The following is a 20,028-nucleotide window of genomic DNA, read 5'->3' as shown; positions in this document are numbered from 1 at the left end:
AGTATCTGCAAGTCTTGAACTCCCAATTCATCCCTTCCTACCCTCTTCCCCCTCTTGGTAGCCATAAGTTTGTTTTGTGTCTGTGAGTTTGTTTCTGTTTTGTAAACAAGTTCATTTGTCCTTTTTTTTTTTTTTTTTAGATTCCACATATGAGTGATATCATAGGATGTTTTTCTTTCTCTATCTGGCTTACTTTACTTAGAATTACATTGTCCAGGTCCATCCATGTTACTGCAAATGGCATTATTTTATTGTTTTTTATGGCTGAGTAGTATTCCATTGTATAATATACCACAACTTCTTTATCCAGTCATCTGTTGATGGACATTTAGGTTGTTTCCATGTCTCAGCTATTGTAAATAGTACTGCTATGAACATTGGGTGCCTGTATCTTTTTGAATTAAGGTTCCCTGTAGACATATGGCCAGGAGTGGGATTGCTGGATCATATGGTAAGTCTATTTTTAGTCTTTTGAGGTATCTCCGTACTGTTTCCCATAACGACTGTACCAAAATACATTCCCATCAGCAGTGTAGGAGGGTTCCCTGTTCTCCACAGCCTCTCCAGCATTTGTCATTTGTGGACTTTTGAATGATGGCCATTCTGACTGGTGTGAGGTGATACCTCATTGTAGTTTTGATTTGCGTTTCTCTGATAATTAGTGATATTGAGCATTTTTTCATGTGCCTATTGGCCATTTGTATGTCTTCATTGGAGAATTTGTTTAGATCTTCTGCCCATTTTTGGATTGGGTTTTTTTCTTATTAAGTTGTGTAAGCTGTTTACATATTCTGGAAATTAAGCATGTCAGTCATATCATTTGCAAGTATTTTCTCACATTCTGTAGGTTGTCTTTCTGTTTTGCTTATGGTTTCCTTTGCTGTACAAAAGCTTATAAGTTTAATTAGGTCCCATTTGCTTGTTTCTTATTTTATTTCTATCACTTGGGTAGATTGCTCTAGGAGAACACTGCTGAGATTTATGTCAGATAATGTTTGCCTATGTTGTTTTCTGAGAGGTTTATAGTGTCTTGTCTTATGTTTAAGTCTTTAAGCTATTTTGAGTTTATTTTTGTGTATAGTGTGAGGGAGTGTTCTGACTTCATTGATTTACATGCAGCTGTCCAGTTATTCCCAGTATCATTTGCTGAAGAGATTCTTTGCTCCATTGTATGTTCTTGCCTCCTTTGTCAAAGATTAACTGACCAAAAGTTTGTGGATTTATTTCTCGGCTTTCTGTTCTTTTCCATTGAACCATATGTTTATTTTTGTACCAGTACCATGCTGTTTTGATGACTGTAGCTCTGTAGTATTATCTGAAGTCTGGGAGGGTTATTTCTCCAGCTTCATTCTTTTTCTTCAGTAATGCTTTGGCAGTTCTGGGTCTTTTGTGATTCCATATAAATTTTAGGATTATTTGTTCTAGTTCTGTGAAAAATGTCCTCGGTAATTTGATAGGGATTGCATTAAGTTTGTAGATTGCCTTGGGCAGTTTGGCCATTTTAACAATATTGATTCTTCTAATCCAAGAACATGGGATACCTTTCCATTTCGTTAAGTCACCTTTAATTTCCTTAATCAGTGTTTTGTAGTTGTCTGCATGTAAGTCTTTCACTTCCTTGGTCAGATATATTCCTAAGTATTTTATTGTTTTGGATGAAATTTTAAAAGTGATTGTTTCTTTGCTTTCCTTTTCTGATATTTCATTGTTAGTGTAAAGAAATGCCACTGATTTCCGTATGTTAATCTTGTATCCTGCTACCTTGCTGAATTCTTGATAGTGTGTAGTTTCAGATGACTAGTCTACACGTGATGGAGACAGCATCCCCTCCCTTTGTCCTATCTCAAGTTGGGGAGATTGTGTTATGTAAGGAAAGCACCAGCTGCAGGTGACATGGAGACTTGTTCAGTTAACTAACCTTGTGGCTATAGATAATACCTTTCATGTCACTGTTCCATACTGTATACAGTGGTCTTGAACAAAATGAGGTTGAAAATCGGCATGTAACTTTATAGTCAGTCCTACATATCTATGGTTCCTCCACATCTGAGGTTCCACAGCTGTGGATTCAGCCAACCACAGATTGTATGTATTGTAGTATTTATTGGAAAAAACCTGAGTATAAGTGGACTTGCCCAGTTCAATCCCCATGTTGTTCACAGTCAACTGTACATACAGAATTTTTTGTTACTGCCCTGTGTTTCAGTCTTACATTATGTGCTGATATTTTCATCTTTATGAAATTGGGAAGAGTTACTTCCTGAAGACATTCATGTTAGTAATGAACTCTTTAGGCAGAGGAATGATAATTTTTAAAAATATGAGGAAATGAGATCCAGAATATTTTTAAAGTTATTTCCTAAGTCACTAGTTCTCAAAATGTGGTACCTTGTCCTCAGCATCCCTTGGGAACTTGTTAGTAATGCAGATCGTGGCGCCCCATCCTAGACCTACTGAATCAGAAACTCTAGAGTTGGGAGTGGGAGGTCCAGCAACGTGTTTTAATAGCCTTCCAGGTGCTTCTCATGTCCATGGAAGTTTGAAAAATGCTGAGTAACATCTTTGGAGCTCAGTTTCCACTTAATTGAGAGTAAGAATAGATCTAACTTTTAAGGACTTTTTCAGCTTTAGAATAGTGTTTTCTAGATTTGCTAAAAAGATAGTAACCATCAGTTATGCAACCTACATTCATTCATAAAGCTATAACCTAAAATTTGCATTTTTAAAACCTGAATTTAGTTTTATTCTGCCCTGGTGATTAGAAACTTCTAGGCAGAAAAAAATACGTCAGTATCATCGAACTGCATAGACCTAATCTTTTTCTCCTAGAAGCTTAGAATATAACAGTTATTTTAAATTTCAGTTTCTTCCTTCTTTCCCTCAAAAGGAAAATGCTTCATTTACCCCCCAAAAAATCAAACTTCATGTTACTGAAATGAAGTATCCTTTATCTCAAACAATGTAGATGTGAAGAGAAACTCTCTTTAGGTATACTTAATATATGATTAGGAAATTATTTGTAGATACTTACCCATACTAATTGAGGATGTTTTTCCTTATATTCAAGAAATACTACATTACTTAACTCTTTCTAATTTATAAAAGTTTATGTATTTAGTTGAAATTTATAATGAGTAATAGCTTTGCTGTCTTTCATGCTAATATTGATATGAGATTGGAATTTAACTTTCCCTACCAAAAGTAATAAAGGGGATGGTAAATATTATAAAATTTTAATTTATATCAACAATTAGAGATTAAAAAGGCTTATGCTTTTTCCTGGCAAGACATTTATCATATCATTCTTTCTTTTTAAAGGCAAAACTACAGTAGCAAAGTAGAAAATACAGCCTACCACATTCCAATATTTGTTTCTCATGAGTTTCTCTCTTGAACAATTCAGAGCATGTGTTTTGTAGAGGAAATATTTGGCTTGTAGGGAGAAAGGGAAATTTGAGCTTAGATCTATAATGAAGGATAGTGAAGTCTTAGGAAACACAGATATGGTTAAATGCATGTGGGAATAAGACTTGAATCAGTTGATAATAATTACAATACTACAATCTTATAATACTGTGTATTTATACTCTAAATTTCATCATTAATTCTTGTTTAATTGCTTCATTGATCTCTCAATGAGGAAATAGTTGAATACTCTGATGATTTATTATCTTAAACTTCCACTTAATACTCAAAGTTAGATCCTTACACTATGGAAGGTGTGCTCTTCCTGCAGACGGAGGGGGGATTTTAACAAATGTCTGTTCAGTAAAGCAAATGTTTCCAAAATAGCAGAATCAGCACGTGACTTATTTTTAGATATTATATTTAGCTTCTGTGAACTGCTGTGTATTTAATTCCACTGGTGTCTTATGCATTTGACTGTGCATATAATTTTCATGACAATTCATAGATTCTAAGTACCTTCAGATTGTTGTATAGTCATCATAGCAGTCCTGTTAGACACTCATTAATGTTCCCTGTTTAGAGATGAGAAAACACTCAGATATCCCTGGTGTGCAACTTTCAGTGTCAGCTTTCCACAGTGGTTTGAGGGTGTGTAAACTCAGCCTGTAGATTGTCCGTTACAGATTCAGGCATTCGCTAGGTACTCTACGTTATTTTAGTTCTCACAAGAATTTGTCTCCAGAGGTATCATTTATCTAAAGATAAGGAAACTGAAAGTCAAAGGTGGCTTAGCATGGGGGAAAAGTCAAGTAGGTGGTTAATAGTTCACACACTTAGGATCACGCTACCTGGATTTTTGTCTAGGCTGTACCACTTAAAGTTGTAACCTTGGGAAAGCTTCTTAACCTCTCTAAGTCTCAGTTTCCTAATATAGTGAAAGGGCAGTAATGCCAGTCTCAGAGCTATTATGAAGATTAAATTAATTACAGTACATGGAAACTGCTTGGTATACAGTGTGACCTCTGAGTGTCGTATATTATTACTAAGAAAATTATTTAAAGCCAGTCAGATGGTAGGGTCATCTCCCCACATCATCTTCTTACTCTTCTGTTGCTTTCCAATCGAGGCAAGAAATATGTATGCGAAAGTGAGTAGTGCTCATTAATAGATCTTCTGGTAATTTTAAGAAGGGCGAGGTAGCAGGTACGAGATCAAGAAATAGAGGCCACACTCCATAGAAGGGCAGAAATTACACAGTTTGGGTCAAGTGGCTAGGACATAGAAGAAGTTTTCTAAAAAGTCATACTAGTGTTTTTTAGATGGGAACGGGAAGGGAGCACACCCTTCTTAGACTCACCTTTGTGCAATATTTACTTAAACCCTGAACTGATTATTAACCTTCAACATGACAGCAGCAGTACTTGTTTATTTTTGGAAGAACCCTCAAGTGATCCCTTCCCAGAATGCACTTACCACTCTTCCAACTTAAGCAATAGTTATCCATATTAAGTATTGTCCCTCCAACATTTAGAATTGTAAGCATTATTGTTTAGAAAGAATTTGTTCTTTTTCTCTCTTTCGGGTTCCTCTAATACTTTAAATTCCACCCTGAATATTTTTGACATTCTTTTCTCATTCTTTACTTTCTTAGCTTATATGCCCTACTTAAAGGCAGATGCTGTCTAGTGTCTAATTGCATTAGCTAATTTATCCCCACTACAAGGCCAGAAACAAATTGTAAACTACTCTGAGATGAGTGGGCTTTTATTTCTTATTTAGCTTCTCAGTGGTCTAATAATCCTAGTGAGAAGTGACATCAATTCCATTGATTAAAAGTTAATTTTAAAAGATTCTTAATAAGAAAATTTAGACTTTTAAAATTTGACACTGTTAATATGTATACATTTTTAGGATGGCTTTGCTTCTTCCATAATGTAAGGGTTTAGGTTTTGTTGTTTTCTTTTTAATAGCAAATCTTACTGATATTTCGTGTAACTCATAAACTGTGCCTTACACTGGAGCTGTTGGAAAAGTAGAAGAGTGTAGTTAACCCTGGCATTGAGATTTTAATGTATTCAAGCAAATCTGGTCCCTGGAAAGCAAACAACAAAACCTACAGGGTAGAAACGGAGAAAAGGCCTTTCTGTCCCTTACCTTTCAGCAAGAAAAGATTAAGCCTTTCCTTTGGTCTTGGTTAACTGTTAGATCAGTTAATTTACCTCAAACTATTTTTTGGCCTAAGGAAATCTGTTTTGTGGCCTTTTGGAGTTGTTATATTCAGAGGCCAGGCTTTTGGCCTCTTCTTTCAAAGAGATAACGTTTCAAGTTGTGTAAAGACAAGAACTTGGCATAAGATTCCAGTGTGACACAAGCACTGGTGCTTTATCAGAAAATATACTTCAAACATGAAAATGTTTTGTATGCGATGCTTTGCTCAAACTGAGAGAAAATCTGGTTATTAATAAATCTCCAGTTTTTCACCGAACCAGATTATCTTTAGCACATTAAAATCTAATGAAATAAGAAATCTTAAAAGGAATGTCAAAGTTGATTTTGCTTAATGGCTTCTCTTATTTAAATATCATAGGTTTAAAAAAGATAAAAAAAATAGAAAGGTAGTATAATAGTATCTGAAAGGTATACTTGATAAAGAAGGGAAATCCATGGGCTCTGGGAAATACTGCTTATAATCAGAGCTGCCATTTATTGAACTGATATTGAGCTGCTTTGTGCCAGGAACATCACATATATTCTGATTATCTTTCACAACAGCCCTGCAGGATGGTTTTGTGGTGTTTGTTTTTTCAGTTATCCCCTCACATATTAGGAGACAGGCGCAAAATGCTCACACGCTTAGTAAATGGCAGAGCTGAGATTTCAACTCAGTTCCATCAGATACCAATATCCACACGTTTTAACTGAGAAAATATTTGAGACTTGGAAAAATGCTAAGTAAATGGTAGCTATTATTATTATTTCCATTCAGCTGAGCTGCCTCCCAGATTATGAAAACACACACACACACACACACACACACACACACACACACACACACACACACACACACACACACACACACACACACACACACACACACACACACACACACACACACACACACACACACACACACACACACACACACAGTGAGGGGGAGATACGGCACTACAGCCCACCCGCCATGCCCGCAGGCTCTCCTGTGTACAGCCCACAGGTAGAAAAGCATTAGGGAAGAGAAGCCACTTTACCAGATGTAATACCTAGGAACAAACATGAAAATACACATGAAAAAATGTTTCTATGGACAACTGTAAAACATTCTAGTGGGGCGAGAAATATAGACTTGAACAAATGGGAAAACATACATGTTCTTGGATGGACTGACTCAACATCATAAAGATGTTCATTCTCCATGAAGTGTTTTATCAATATGAACTTGATAATAATATACTAACAATTTTTTTACCCTAGAACTAGACAAGAGGATCCTAAATCTAGTGGAAATACACTTCTTAATAAAGCATTTGGTTACTTCTTTCTCCTCACCGCCACTAGTATATTATATAGATATTAAAAATATTGTAGGTTATGTTCTGAGGAACCTAGTTCTCAAAAATAAACAGGATCCAGGGGAATGTTTAGCAGTGTTGTGTAATTCTTTGAAACCCCTTAAGTTATAGGCCGAAAATCATTTCATGAACTCATCAAAAATTGTTTTTGAGAATCTGTCAGCTGACTTTGGAAACCACCCATTGGCAAAGAATTTTAGTCATTGTAGTACCAGTGGATACGAATTTTTCAGATTGTCTCTTTGGTGCACAGAGGTTTTTTATTATAGCTATTTGAAATTGCTTATTTTAAAAACTAACTACCGTATCATTATTTTTCCCTTTTTTTTTTTTTCATAGTTGCATTGAAGTCCTCCCCAGCTGACAGAAATGGAGTCCAGGATAACTGTAGAACAAAATTCAGAGACAGCCTGAACTTGCAGGAAGGAGAATTCTTACTACAGGTAAGTTGTAGTAAACATGGTTTCTTATCATTAGAACAATTGTAAATGGGAAATTAACAGCCTTTTCATTATTTCCAGTTTATTTAGGACTCACCAAGTGTTTCATGCCACTTTCATCAAACCTGCAATAGTGGTTTAATGCAAGTACATGAAAAAATGGAATTGTATGGAGCAGATTTATTAGAGGTCTAGTTGTCACTTCCCCTGTTGGCATTTCTTTAAATAGTAAGGACTCCTAGATTAATTTAAAGGTTCTCATTTAAGACATTGGATTTACTTACTTTTTAGGAATATAGCTCTATTAAAATAGTTTTATTTAGTAGTTTGAAATTGTTCTTAACCTGAACTTTGTTTTTCATTGTTTTCTTGTAACTGTTTTCTTTTAGCAGCTGTGTGTGACTTAATCAACGTGCAACAGATTTTTCAATAACTGTAAGCCCTATTGTCATGCTTTAACACTGGAGAGTTTCTAGTAAAAGATTTGTCTGTAAAAGTATTTGAAATCTTTTTTCAAAGAGGTAATTAGGTTTATATTAATTTATTTTAATGGAGGTACTGGCGATTGAACCTAGGACCTTGTGCGTGGTAGGCGTGCACTCTACCACCGAGCTATACCCTCCCCCTTGAATCTTTTTTTTTCTCTATTTCTTTCTCTTGGATATGTATGATGCTTGATTCTCAGTTAAAATTCTCAGGTACATATTTTGTTAAGAAAGGTAGAATGAAGATGTGTGCTATAATCTGTGTTACTACTATTACATAATAATTTTCAATTCTACCCAGTGAACTGAGTGAATAACTTAGTTTGGCACTGACCTCACTGGATTGCTACTTGAATACATAAAAATCCTTTAGAAAAGTGGCTTTTATATAGTAGGTGCTGTTTGTTGTCTTTGTAATCTAGTTTCAGAAGTGTAATATAGACCAAGGATCTTGAAGGTGAAAGGAATTAGAGCGAAAAGAAGACAGCCACTGTATTTCTGTACCTCGTCGAACAATGAGGTATCTGCCAGACTGGGAGCATCATTAGCACAGGGCAATGTCTTGTTAATTTTTGAATCGCAGTCCTTAGCATGTGTCCTATTTGGTATGTAATTATTAAGTGTTGAATAAGCTACTTCCTATCATTTATGTACTTCTTTCTAGTGCACAAAGCACGGCCCCTGCATTAACTGAGTGCCAGCTCTGTACCAGGCACTGAGGTACATGTGAGACATAGTCGTCATATTCATCTGATAAAGCCCCTATTTTTCAAACGACACTAAAGCTACAAGGAGTAAATAACAAAGCCACACAGACAAGTAAGAAACAGAAAGAGGAGTCCAGTCCGAATTCTGATTCCAAACTGTAGGGTTCTTATTACTAAACCACACCACATCTCCTTTTACACGAAGAAGAGAGTTTCAGAAAGGTTTAACCGTGATGACGTAGCAAAGAGTAGAGTAAGTACTGAACTGAACTCAAACAGGAAATACTGAGTGCTTTAGAATGAAAATATGTGATAACAACTAATGTTTAAGGTAATCTAAATACTTTTATTAGAGTACATAGATATTAACATTGGACTTGAATAAAAGGATTAGAGAGTATAATTTCTAAACTAAAATAAGGAAAGAAAAAGTCAAAAATTAATTGGCGGAAAGCAGGCAAAATGGAAAAAAAAGCAGTAGACTACAGGTGAAACAAATAGAAATAACAAAATGATAGCTTTAAACCTAAATATATTAGTAATTATATTAAATTTAAATGGACTACACTTACTGTATACTTGTCTTACATGTATATATTTGCATTACATGTATATTTTATGTATTTTATGTATAGTACATTTGTATATTTGTTTTACCATAAAAAGTTTTTAAATGTATTATAATACTTTGAGTATCCAGACTTCAGACTCCACCAGCGCTCAAACTGTCTTTGCACAGAGATTTTCTCCTATTAAATTTCTCTTACGGTTCTAATCAGCATCTTAACACACTACATCCTTTAAAAAGCAGTGTGACAGATTACAGTAAATGCTGTTTATACAATTTATGTTTAAAAAACACGTACAATATATTTAAAACAGGAAATCTAAAGTACAAAGAAGAAATCAATATTCTATTAAAGTTATTATGACCTAGTATTAAATTAAGCTCTAAGCTTTTCTTTGGCCAGATCAAACGGTGTGAATAGATTCTTCTCATTACTGGGGGATGTGGTGTTTCTGCGTTTGTGGGGTGTAGTAACTGTCCCCATTTTGAAGATTTTTCATCAGTAAAAGGAACAGCCTTAACAAGAGTCAGTATTTATGGGTGACAGTATTATTTAATTACATTAATTTTTTTCACATTATTAATTTTGTAACTTTTTTCCTTTTAGGCTCTGAATGGCTTTGTGCTGGTTGTCACTACAGATGCTTTGGTCTTTTATGCTTCTTCTACTATACAAGATTACCTGGGGTTTCAGCAGGTAAGTATATTTTTCTTAGGTCATTACAAAATTTTTTTGTAGAAAATTAACTTTCTACTTTTTATTTGTTACACTTCCGGGACAGAAGTGATACTTTCTATATGTAAAATATAATTAAAATATATATGCTATAGAATAAAAAAATACATATTTGCAGCTAATATATTTTTATGCTCTTTATAATTTACCACATTATAATTTCCTTAAAGGTATGTGTGATTCATGGATATTATGTTTCTGTTTTCACTTACAAGTAACTCTTACATATAGGAAACTTTCAGGCATGGGGCAGATAGGGTTTGGATGGTGGCAGACAAGGGAATATTTGCTGTCAAATTAGTTATGGATATTGGAGGGCATCTGACAACTATGAAATGAATGAGGTGGTTTGTAAGAGCACAAGTGAAATACTATGGCTTATCCTTTTAATTCTGATTTGTACGGGTTATGGAAGCTTTCCTAAAGGAATTGGTATTTAAGCTAATCTAAAGAAAGTGTAGGATTAGATGGGTGGACAGTTGTGGAGGGAACAGAGAAGAAAAGCAAGAAGTACTGTAGGCAGTAGGCTTGAAGGCCTTTAAAGAGGTGAGTGTATCTGGTTTAATGCTACTAAGTGTATGGTGAATAAATGGGGTAGGAAGGCGTTAGCATATTGGTCAGGAACATCCAATATGACTTGAGAATAGTTTGTAAGTACACTTGTAGGCTAGCTACTCTTATGTGTCAGTAATTCTTATATTCTGATGTGCATAAGAAGCACCTGAAGAAACTGATTAAAATTCATAAAATTGATGGGCCTCGTTCCCAGATGATCTGGTTCAGTAGGTCAGAGTGGGTCCATATTTGCATTTCTGACAAGCTCACAGGTAACGCCAAGACTGCTGGTTTGACTAGCACTGTCTACACAGTCGCACAGACTTAAGCTATGTTATAAACACAGTGGAAGCCACTGCATGTTTTTTTTTTAAAGGAATGTATATGCTTCTGCCTGTATTTCAGATGATAATCTGGAAGTTGTTTACTGGGTGGTGTAGAGATGTCTCAATACTAGAAGATTAAGTTCATAGAGAGATTTAAGTCTAGACAGCTAAATGGTAGAATCTGGCTGTGCTACAAAGCCTTTTTCAGTCTTCTTGAAACTTAAATAAAATATACTAATGTCCATGGAAAAGCTTTTTTGAAACTTAATTATATAACTAGCTTAATTATAGTTTGATATGAGTCGTAACAGTTAAGAAGTCAGAAAGATTAGGTGTTTCCCAAGCTGTTTTCTTCGTCATATGTACACGTAACATGGATATTCATTAAGAAAACATTCATATCTGACATCGGTGGTGGTTTATGGCACCATTTTTAAAACTACAGGTTGTGATTCATTGGTGGTGAAATTGACACAATGGATCACCATCAGTCATTCTTTATAGTTGCTTAAAATGAAACAGAATACACAGTATTGTCACACATAAAAGAGGGGTTCTGTGAAGCTTTTTCCCACGTGTGTATGTATACACACACAAACACAGATAATTGATGGAAGATGTATTTCTTGCCATGAGTTATAATAAAAAAGAACAATTCTGGTTTAAGGGCTACGGGCTCAGCACTTTAGTAAATGCTGAGAGGCCGGAGGTGGAGGAACAATTCTGACCTGGTAAAAGCATCATCCCTTACCCTATGGAATCTCCTAGAAGTAAAAATTTCATATAAAGAAAATTATTAGTGGTGACAGAAATGTGTAATATTGTGAAGCTTAGAGAAGTTAAGTGTAACTGGATGTTCAGACAAGGTTTCCTAAAGTAGGATTTTGAAAGATCAATAAATGGGTAAAAATCAGCAGAACTTAATGGACTGCAGTTAAGGAATGGGGAGGTGACTTATTTGACTGAAAAGTGTTCACATAGGGAAGTGATGGCAGATAACTTTCAGCTTGTCAGTTATTGTGCTAGTCTCTTTCTAGTTGCTTCTATCTTGGATGCCTGGAGAGCTTTGCAATCATATGGCATGCATCCATCATCACTAACAAGCATCCACTAACCTAGCTAGGTTTTAAAATTAGTAAGCCACATTTCCCTAAAATCAGTACTTCTTATTAATTTCCTTATATCTTTTTTCTTTAGTCTGATGTCATCCATCAGAGTGTGTATGAACTTATCCATACTGAAGACCGAGCTGAATTTCAGCGCCAGTTGCACTGGGCATTAAATCCTTCACAGTGTCCGGACTCTGGGCAAAGAATCGATGGTAAGAATGTTTAGCATTGGGGATTGTCAGAGGAGGCAGAGAACCTTTAGGGGCACAGAACTCCACAGTAAAGGTTGGGAAGAAGGGAAAAGACAGAAATCTGTAACCGTAGACCTGAGCCACGTCACACAGAGCCTGGTGACCTATGGAATATCTTAACAGATGATGGCCTTTATCATAGACTAAGTAATACATTTTATAAAATAACTCTGAATCTGTTGTGAAAGAAGGAAAGGAATGTACAAGGTTAATAATTGTGTATAAATTGTTCTGTGTTTAAATGCACCAAATATAAAAGCAGACTAGCATGTGCAAGGATAAAAAATATTTTCCATGCTAGCAGTGTTTTCCCATGTCTGTGAAAGTATTAAAAAGAAAAAAGGCATTAAGAAATAGCAAATTGTTGACAGTGATAGTCAGTAGAAACAAAAACCAACTGAATAGGTAAAGTTCTGTGTAGTAAAATAGTAAGTTTTAATTTCTCTTTATTAACTTGTTTTTTTTTTTGCATTCAGACTTGTTTAGAAATTAACAAATTTTAGCTATTCTCAAACACTTAATTTTATAGCAAAATGGAAAGTCAATTTGTGTTGCTGTTATTTCTACAGAAGCTAATGGCCTCCCACAGCCAGGTGGCTATTATGACCCCGACCAGCTTCCTCCAGAAAACTCTTTTATGGAGAGGTGCTTCATTTGCCGACTAAGGTGTCTCCTGGATAATTCATCTGGTTTTCTGGTAAGGTGCCAAAGTTTTAGAAACTAAAAAAGAAAAGTGAAATCAATTTAATTTGGTTATTTTAGAGTTTGGTTTATAAAAATCTACTTTATTAAATTATTTAATAAAGGAAAGTAATAACTTCAAAAATCTAACTTCAAAAATCTTTCTAGATTTTTTAAAGTATCTTTTATAACTCAAAATCTCTATCTTTTAGGATGCAGTAACAAAGACTGAGTGAAATGAAATGAAACCCTGTATACTGCCCTTTTTAGGACTTTTTAGGTATAAGATAGAGAATTATGTAGCCCTCTTTTAACAGGAGAATGCTTATTACTTTTGGATGTGATGCCTGCTAGGCAGAAAAATTATCATGGCCTTTTTCACATGGCTAGAATAACTGCTATATAGAAAATGGTTGTATATTCATAATTGCAGAATCCTTGTGTGGTATGAGACACTGTTGTATAGTGTGAACTCCTGAGTTAGGATAACCAGGGAGCAATTTAAGCAGGACGTGAAGAGTGCAGGTGTTCTGGCCTCTCAGTTGTCTGTATCCATAAGGTAGCGCGCTCCACAGGCACAGAAGAAAATACAAAGCATTTTGCGTATTACTTTTGTGAATTATCAGGGATTTGAAACAGATGATCAAATCTTAAGCATCAGTAAACAATGATTTTAGTTGTTACGTTTATATCTGAAGATAATTTTGCTGAGTTAATACTGTGCTTTAAGATCGTTTTCCTAGTACTGATGATCAGTCAGTGTGTATTTCTGAGGTAGAACTTCTTTGTGTCATTGGGCCTTCTCTTCCTTGTGCTGCTATCATATTGATGCCAGAATTATCCCTTGGCCTGGTTAAAAATGTTTTAAGCAATTTAAGTTGATCATGGTCATGTTTAAATTGTCTTTGTTTCCTCTATAGAGTTCTACATTCTTTGTATGATTTTATGATTCATTTTAATGTTTTCTTTAAAAATTGTGTTTTAGCTCTATTACCATGAGTTATGAAATATACTCTGAGCTATGGAATATAGCTCATGTTTGTTTGAAAATTAATCTGTATTTGAGGACTTTATCACTGTTAGTTCATTCAGGAAACACATTTTGAGTGTCTGGTGTGCACGAAGCAGAGCTAGGCATGGATAGCAGGGCAGCTGCAAGCTCAGAAGACTCCGTAGGTCTTCCTGTTGTGACCGCTGAAAAGCAAGGAGTGGGTCACTTACCAGTCCCTTGAGGACAGTCCTCATACTACCTTCCAGGACAGTTTTAATGGGCTTCCTGTGGAGAAAGGAATTAAAGTAGCATTTGTCAGCCTCAGGAACTTTTATGGAATTATCAGCAACACTGGAAATGGCCACAATTTAGAAGGAACCATTTTAAAGCATTAATTTTAATGAACTGTTTATGGTTTTTTAAGGCCATGAATTTCCAAGGGAGGTTAAAGTATCTTCATGGACAGAACAAGAAGGGGAAAGACGGATCAGTACTTCCGCCTCAGTTGGCTTTGTTTGCAATAGCTACTCCGCTTCAGCCACCATCCATACTCGAAATCCGCAACAAAAATTTCATCTTTAGAACCAAGCACAAACTAGACTTTACGCCCACTGGTTGTGATGCCAAGTAAGTGAAACTTTCTCAGTTTTATTTCACCAAATGTATATTTTGTTGCAGCAGGTCTATCTTAGCATGTAAACCAGAGTGTAGATTATAATTAGTTTATTATTATAGTAGCTATTGTTATTTCATACTTTTTAGCATAGCATTTTAAAATATCACGTTCACAAATCATCTTAGTACTTTATAATTTTTTACAGTACTTGCCAGTTTCTGTATCATAGAGCTGATGATTAAGATTCAGTATCCTGATGACACTGATTGTTGGCTTGTTTTACATTTTTTAAGTGTACAAACTGGCTTTAAGCCCTGGAAGCTTAGCGACCAAAGCATATTATTGTTTTTCTCCTTCCTATACGGGAATGCAGACAGGTTTGAGAAACTGTGGCTCAAAATCGATTCTAGAATTTAATTAAAGATAATCTGCCCAGTTAGATTCATTTATAATTTTCAGTCTTTATTTAGGAGGAGGAAATAGTCTAAAATTGACATTTGCAGCTACCAGCAAAAGAAAACAGTAACAGAAATGCTTCTACCTGCTAATGTGAAATTTTGAATGTCAACAAAGTGCATATGTTGGGTACTTCCAATTATGTTCAATTTTAATTTCAGTCTTGTTTTGCCTTTTAAATAGAGGAAAAATCGTTTTAGGCTACACGGAAGCAGAGCTGCGCATGAGAGGATCAGGGTATCAGTTTATTCATGCCGCGGACATGCTGTACTGCGCTGAGTACCATATCCGCAGTGAGTTGTTCCTTCTGAACGTGTCTGAAAAAATGGCATATGCTCTAGTATACGTCTCGATTTATTACTTAACTGCTCCACAGCTGCCACACGCGATTATAGTATTTTACTTAGTATGAAAGTGACCATTTTCCCCAATTTTTTTATGGCAGTTTCAATACATATATTTGTTAGTACAGTTTATACTTAAAAATTGTATAGTAAAATGTTAAGCTGTAGGAAATGTTCCTTTTTTAAACAGGAAGTAATTTTCCCCTCAACCTCTATACTCTCTCTCTCTAGTGTCACATGTTACTAGAGTTGTCTGACTTAATCTTTCTTTTAGCAATTTACATAAACAATTTAGTTTGAAATGGGAAGAAATAACAATGCTGAAGAACTGTTTTGATGCATTGTAATGCTGTGTTTAAAAGTTGTCAATATATTTATCTTCTTTGGTGATAACGTGAGTGACATCCAGAAATATTTCAGTAGGGCTTTGTTTCAGAGATTTTCTTTATTGTGATGATCTTGGGCTTAATAATTTAATTTTTAAATTTTATTTCAGTGATTAAGACTGGAGAGAGTGGAATGGTAGTGTTCAGGCTTCTTACGAAAGACAATCGATGGGCTTGGGTACAGTCAAATGCACGCTTAGTTTATAAAAATGGAAGGCCAGATTATATCATTGCGACCCAGAGACCGCTAACGTAAGTACAAAGACCTAGAATGTTTCCTGTTTTTGTTAAGAACCCCTTGGTTTATAAGTCCTCTTACATGAAAACGTAAAAATAAATTCCAGGAGAATTTACTCTGGAAATAAAAATGGAAAAGGTAATATAGAAAGAAGAAGGTATAGGTAAACAACACTGAGAAAACAGAATTGACAAACCTTATTGAAAAAACTGAACATGTAGCAGGCAAGCAGAGCAAACGCCGAGGATTGATCCTGGGTAAATGAAGGGACGATGAAATGCTAGTGCCATCTGTAAAATAAAAATAGAACAGTGCTTTGTTTAGCATACGTTTGCTAAGCAAACAGTGAATTTATTTATAAGTCTTTTATGTATCTAGAAATGCGTATTTTGTTAAGTATTTGTATTGCCAATGTTTTCTCCACTCTAGAGAATTATTTTTTTGTGTGCAGCTTGGAAGGTGAGGATCAGGATTAATTTTTCCCCCCTTTTATGGACATCTAATTGACTAGTAACATTTACTGAAAAAAGATGATTTTTTGAAAAGATCACCTTTTCAGAGGATTCTGTGTGTGGTAGATTTCTGGGTTCTGATGGCCCTGTTGTCTGTTTTATGCCAGCAGTACATTGTCTTAATTATTCTGTATCTTGATATGTCTTGATGTCTGAGTGTATGCCCTCCATCTTGTTTGTTTAGGTTCTTCTTTACCTTTTCCTTATATGTATTTTAGAAATCAATTGTCAATTCCCACCAGAAAAATCTATTGGGAATTGCCACTGCATTGAAACTGTGGTTTCTTTGTAATATTAAATCCCCCAACCCATGAACACGGTGTATATGGGTACACTGCATGCATGTGCCTATGTCTTTATCTCAGTAATGGATTATATTTGTCTTATTTGAGTCTTATACATCTTTTATTCATTTTATTTCTAGATATTTGATGTTCTGTGATGTTATTTGAAGTTTATTTATTTGAAATACATATATAATATATATATTCATTGTGATTTTTTAATACTGGTTTGCACTCAGTGACCTTACTAAAATTCACTTATTAATTCTAATAAGGTGTCTGTAGATTTTGGGGGGGGGGGTAATCTGGTTGGTTGGTTTATTTAATGGAGGTACTGGGGATTGAACCCAGGACCTCATGCATGCTAGGCATGCACTCTACCACTGAGCTATACCCTTCCCCCTTGGTGTCTGTAGATTTTAAGATTTTCTACTGTATACCATCTTTGCAAATAATTTTTTTCTTTTTAACCTTTAGACAGTTTTTTTATTCTTTTATTGCACTAGTTAGGCCCTCAGTAAAATATAATGGAAATAATAACTCATTTCTGTCTTATTCCCAATCGAAAAAGCCTTTAATATTTGACCACTGAGTATGATGTTTGTAGTAGTGTTCTGTTATTTTTGTAAATATTTTTTTTTCTTTTAGATATAAAGCTTCCCTTCTCTTCAGTTTAAAGCATCATCATGAATGGGTGTTGAATTTTCCTCTACCATCGTTAACATGATGTGATTTCTCTCCTTGATGCTCTTATTTTCTTTTTACTCTAAGTTCTATACTGATGTTCTTTTAAAAAACATTTTATTTCCATTAGAAATCTGTGCCCTCTTTTAATCACTATTACTAGAAGGTCATTAATTTTATTTGTACATTTGTTATCCCTTGTGTGTCTAGTCATGATTATTTCCTTCTACTCTGAAGGTATAATTAGGGTTTTTTCCTAACTTTTTATTTTTTAATGTATGTGGTTAAGCTATCAATTTCCCTTTAAATATGACTTTACAATGCTGTTTTATCAATTGAAAATATTTGCTAATAGTTATTTTGACTTATGAATTATTTAGAAATACAGTGTTATGCATTTTCTGAATTTGGGGAGTTTCTTGTTGTTTGTTAAGTGATTTTTGGCTTGATTCCACGGAAGTTAGAGAACAGTCTCTGAAGGATTTCAGTCCTTTGAAATTTGTGGTGGCTTATTTTATGATCTAATGGCCAGTGTTGGTAAAACAGCACATGTGCTCTTGTCAGGAATGTGTTCTGTAGTGTGTATAGTATCAGTGGTCCAGTTTGTGGTGTTTTTATACATTTGATTTTTTTTTCTGCTTGTTCTGTTATTAAGAGGGTATATGTTTCACTTTCTTATTACTACTGAGGCAGGACATCTTTTTATATCTTTATAGGACATTTTTCTTTTGTGAATTGCAAGTTCATATTGCTTGGCCTATTTTTCTGCTGAGTTGTTTGCCTCTCAGATCCACTGAAGCTCTACTTGATATGAATGTTAATTATACACACACAATACGTAGTATATGTGAAACTAATTTGACAATTTCTCCATGCCTTACCTTGATTTACAAATTCTTTATTTTCGTATGGCAGTCTTCCTTTAGAGCTTCTGGGTTTTATGTTGACATGCCTTGTTTTTATATTTGGATCTTTATTCCCATTAGAATTTTTTTCTGCAGGGTTTTAGGTAGGGATGGAACCTGAGTGTGAAAATTCAAATTAGACAAATTTACATGATTAAGTACTTGTCATCAGAAAAGTTTCTCTCAAATGTCATGTTCCTGCTATCAGACTGAATTATGATGTACTTTGCTTGCTGGTTTTTTTTAGTATTTTACTTGAAATGTTTATGATATGGCTCTTCCTAATATATATGCAAAACTTCTTATGCACAATTTTAGAGATGAAGAAGGAACAGAGCATTTACGAAAACGAAATATGCAGTTGCCTTTTTTGTTTACCACTGGAGAAGCCGTTTTATATGAGATAAGTAACCCTTTTCCTCCCATGATGGATCCACTACCAATAAGGACTAAACATGGTGCTAGTGGAAAAGAATCTGCTACCCAGTCAACTCTAAGTAAGGATTCCCTCAATCCCAGCTCCCTGCTGAATGCCATGATGCAACAAGACGAGTCTATTTATCTCTGTCCTGCTTCAAGTAGTACATCTTTCAAAAGAAATTTTTTCAATCAATCTCTGAATGAATGCAGTAACTGGCAAAACAGTGTTGCACCAGTAGGGAGTGATAATCTCCTGAAACATGAGCCAGTTGGTCAGTCTCAGGAAATGAACCTGAGCCTCTCTGGAGATCATGCAGGGCTCTTTCCAGATAACAGAAATAGTGACTTATACAGCATTATGCAACGCCTAGGCATTGATTTTGAAGATATCAAACACATGCAAGAGAATGAGGAGTTTTTCCAAACTGACTTTTCGGAGGAAAATGACTTCGGAGATATTGACTTAACAGATGAAATTCTGACCTACGTAGAAGATTCTTTAAATAAGCCTACCTTCAGGTGCTCAAGTTTCCATCAGCCCCAATCCGTGGCTCTGAACGCAAGCTGCATGGTACAGGAGCAGCTGCAGCTGGAACAGCAGCTCCAGCGCCAGCGGAAGCTCACAGCGGTGGAGCCACAGCAGCTGTGTCAGAAGATGAAGCACATGCAAGTTAACGGCATGTTTGCAAATTGGAACTCTGACCAGTCTGTGCCTTTTACTTGTCCTCAACAGGACCTGCAGCAGTATATCTTTTCAGACTTACCTGGGACCAGTCAAGACTTTCCCTATAAATCTGAGATGGATACTATACCTTATACACAGAACTTCATTCCCTGTAACCAGTCTGTATTGCCACCACATTCCAAAGGCACACAGTTAGACTTTCCCATGGGGAATTTTGAACCAACCCCGTACCCTACTGCTACTTCTAATTTAGAAGATTTTGTCACATGTTTACAAGTTCCAGAAAACCAAAAGCATGGACTAAATCCCCAGTCAGCCGTACTGACTCCTCAGACATGTTACGCCGGGGCTGTGTCCATGTACCAGTGCCAGCCGGAGCCTCAGCACAGCCACGTGGCCCCCATGCAGTACGACCCCTCGCTGCCAGGCCCAGAGGCATTTTTAAACAAGGTAAGGGTTTTAGCAAATCACATAAACCCTTTCATTGATTCTCTGTACATTATAAATATATTAAAAATTTTTTTATGCCAGTGACTGATTTTAATCTATTATCAGCATTCATATGAGAGCGTTTTTTAATTATATCTGTGCCTAGTTTTTTATTGGCCAGGACTTTTCCAGCATGTTACTAATACAAGTATCATACCTACCTGAAACACAAAGGAGGGAGAA

At 35.4% G+C, this 20,028-nt stretch overlaps 1 protein-coding gene and 1 long non-coding RNA gene across 8 annotated transcripts in view; one reads left to right on the top strand and one right to left on the bottom strand.

Moving 5' to 3' along the window:
• The window catches only part of AHR (aryl hydrocarbon receptor), a 42,021-nt gene that overhangs the window by 19,454 nt on the left and 2,539 nt on the right, over positions 1–20,028 (top strand). The window contains exons 3-10 of the mRNA XM_031674183.2: positions 7,317–7,420; positions 9,785–9,874; positions 11,992–12,115; positions 12,724–12,851; positions 14,251–14,453; positions 15,082–15,191; positions 15,739–15,880; positions 18,570–19,806. Of these exons, the coding sequence (XP_031530043.1) occupies positions 7,317–7,420; positions 9,785–9,874; positions 11,992–12,115; positions 12,724–12,851; positions 14,251–14,453; positions 15,082–15,191; positions 15,739–15,880; positions 18,570–19,806 (2,138 nt within the window). The remainder of the gene's footprint in view (positions 1–7,316; positions 7,421–9,784; positions 9,875–11,991; positions 12,116–12,723; positions 12,852–14,250; positions 14,454–15,081; positions 15,192–15,738; positions 15,881–18,569; positions 19,807–20,028) is intronic.
• LOC140697418 (uncharacterized) overlaps positions 12,584–20,028 on the bottom strand; it is a 235,371-nt gene continuing 227,926 nt past the window's right edge. For all 7 annotated transcript variants that reach the window (XR_012074444.1, XR_012074440.1, XR_012074446.1 and 4 more), the window contains 5 exons: positions 19,185–19,314; positions 18,228–18,368; positions 16,063–16,156; positions 14,057–14,111; positions 12,584–12,874 (listed from right to left, as the gene is read on the bottom strand). This is a non-coding gene — a long non-coding RNA (uncharacterized lncRNA). The remainder of the gene's footprint in view (positions 12,875–14,056; positions 14,112–16,062; positions 16,157–18,227; positions 18,369–19,184; positions 19,315–20,028) is intronic.

Source organism: Vicugna pacos, chromosome 7 (assembly GCF_048564905.1).
Source record: "Vicugna pacos chromosome 7, VicPac4, whole genome shotgun sequence".
Taxonomy (NCBI): Eukaryota; Metazoa; Chordata; class Mammalia; order Artiodactyla; family Camelidae; genus Vicugna; species Vicugna pacos.
Note: the sequence above shows the minus strand (reverse complement) of the source record. Positions and strands in the feature narration are given on the sequence as shown.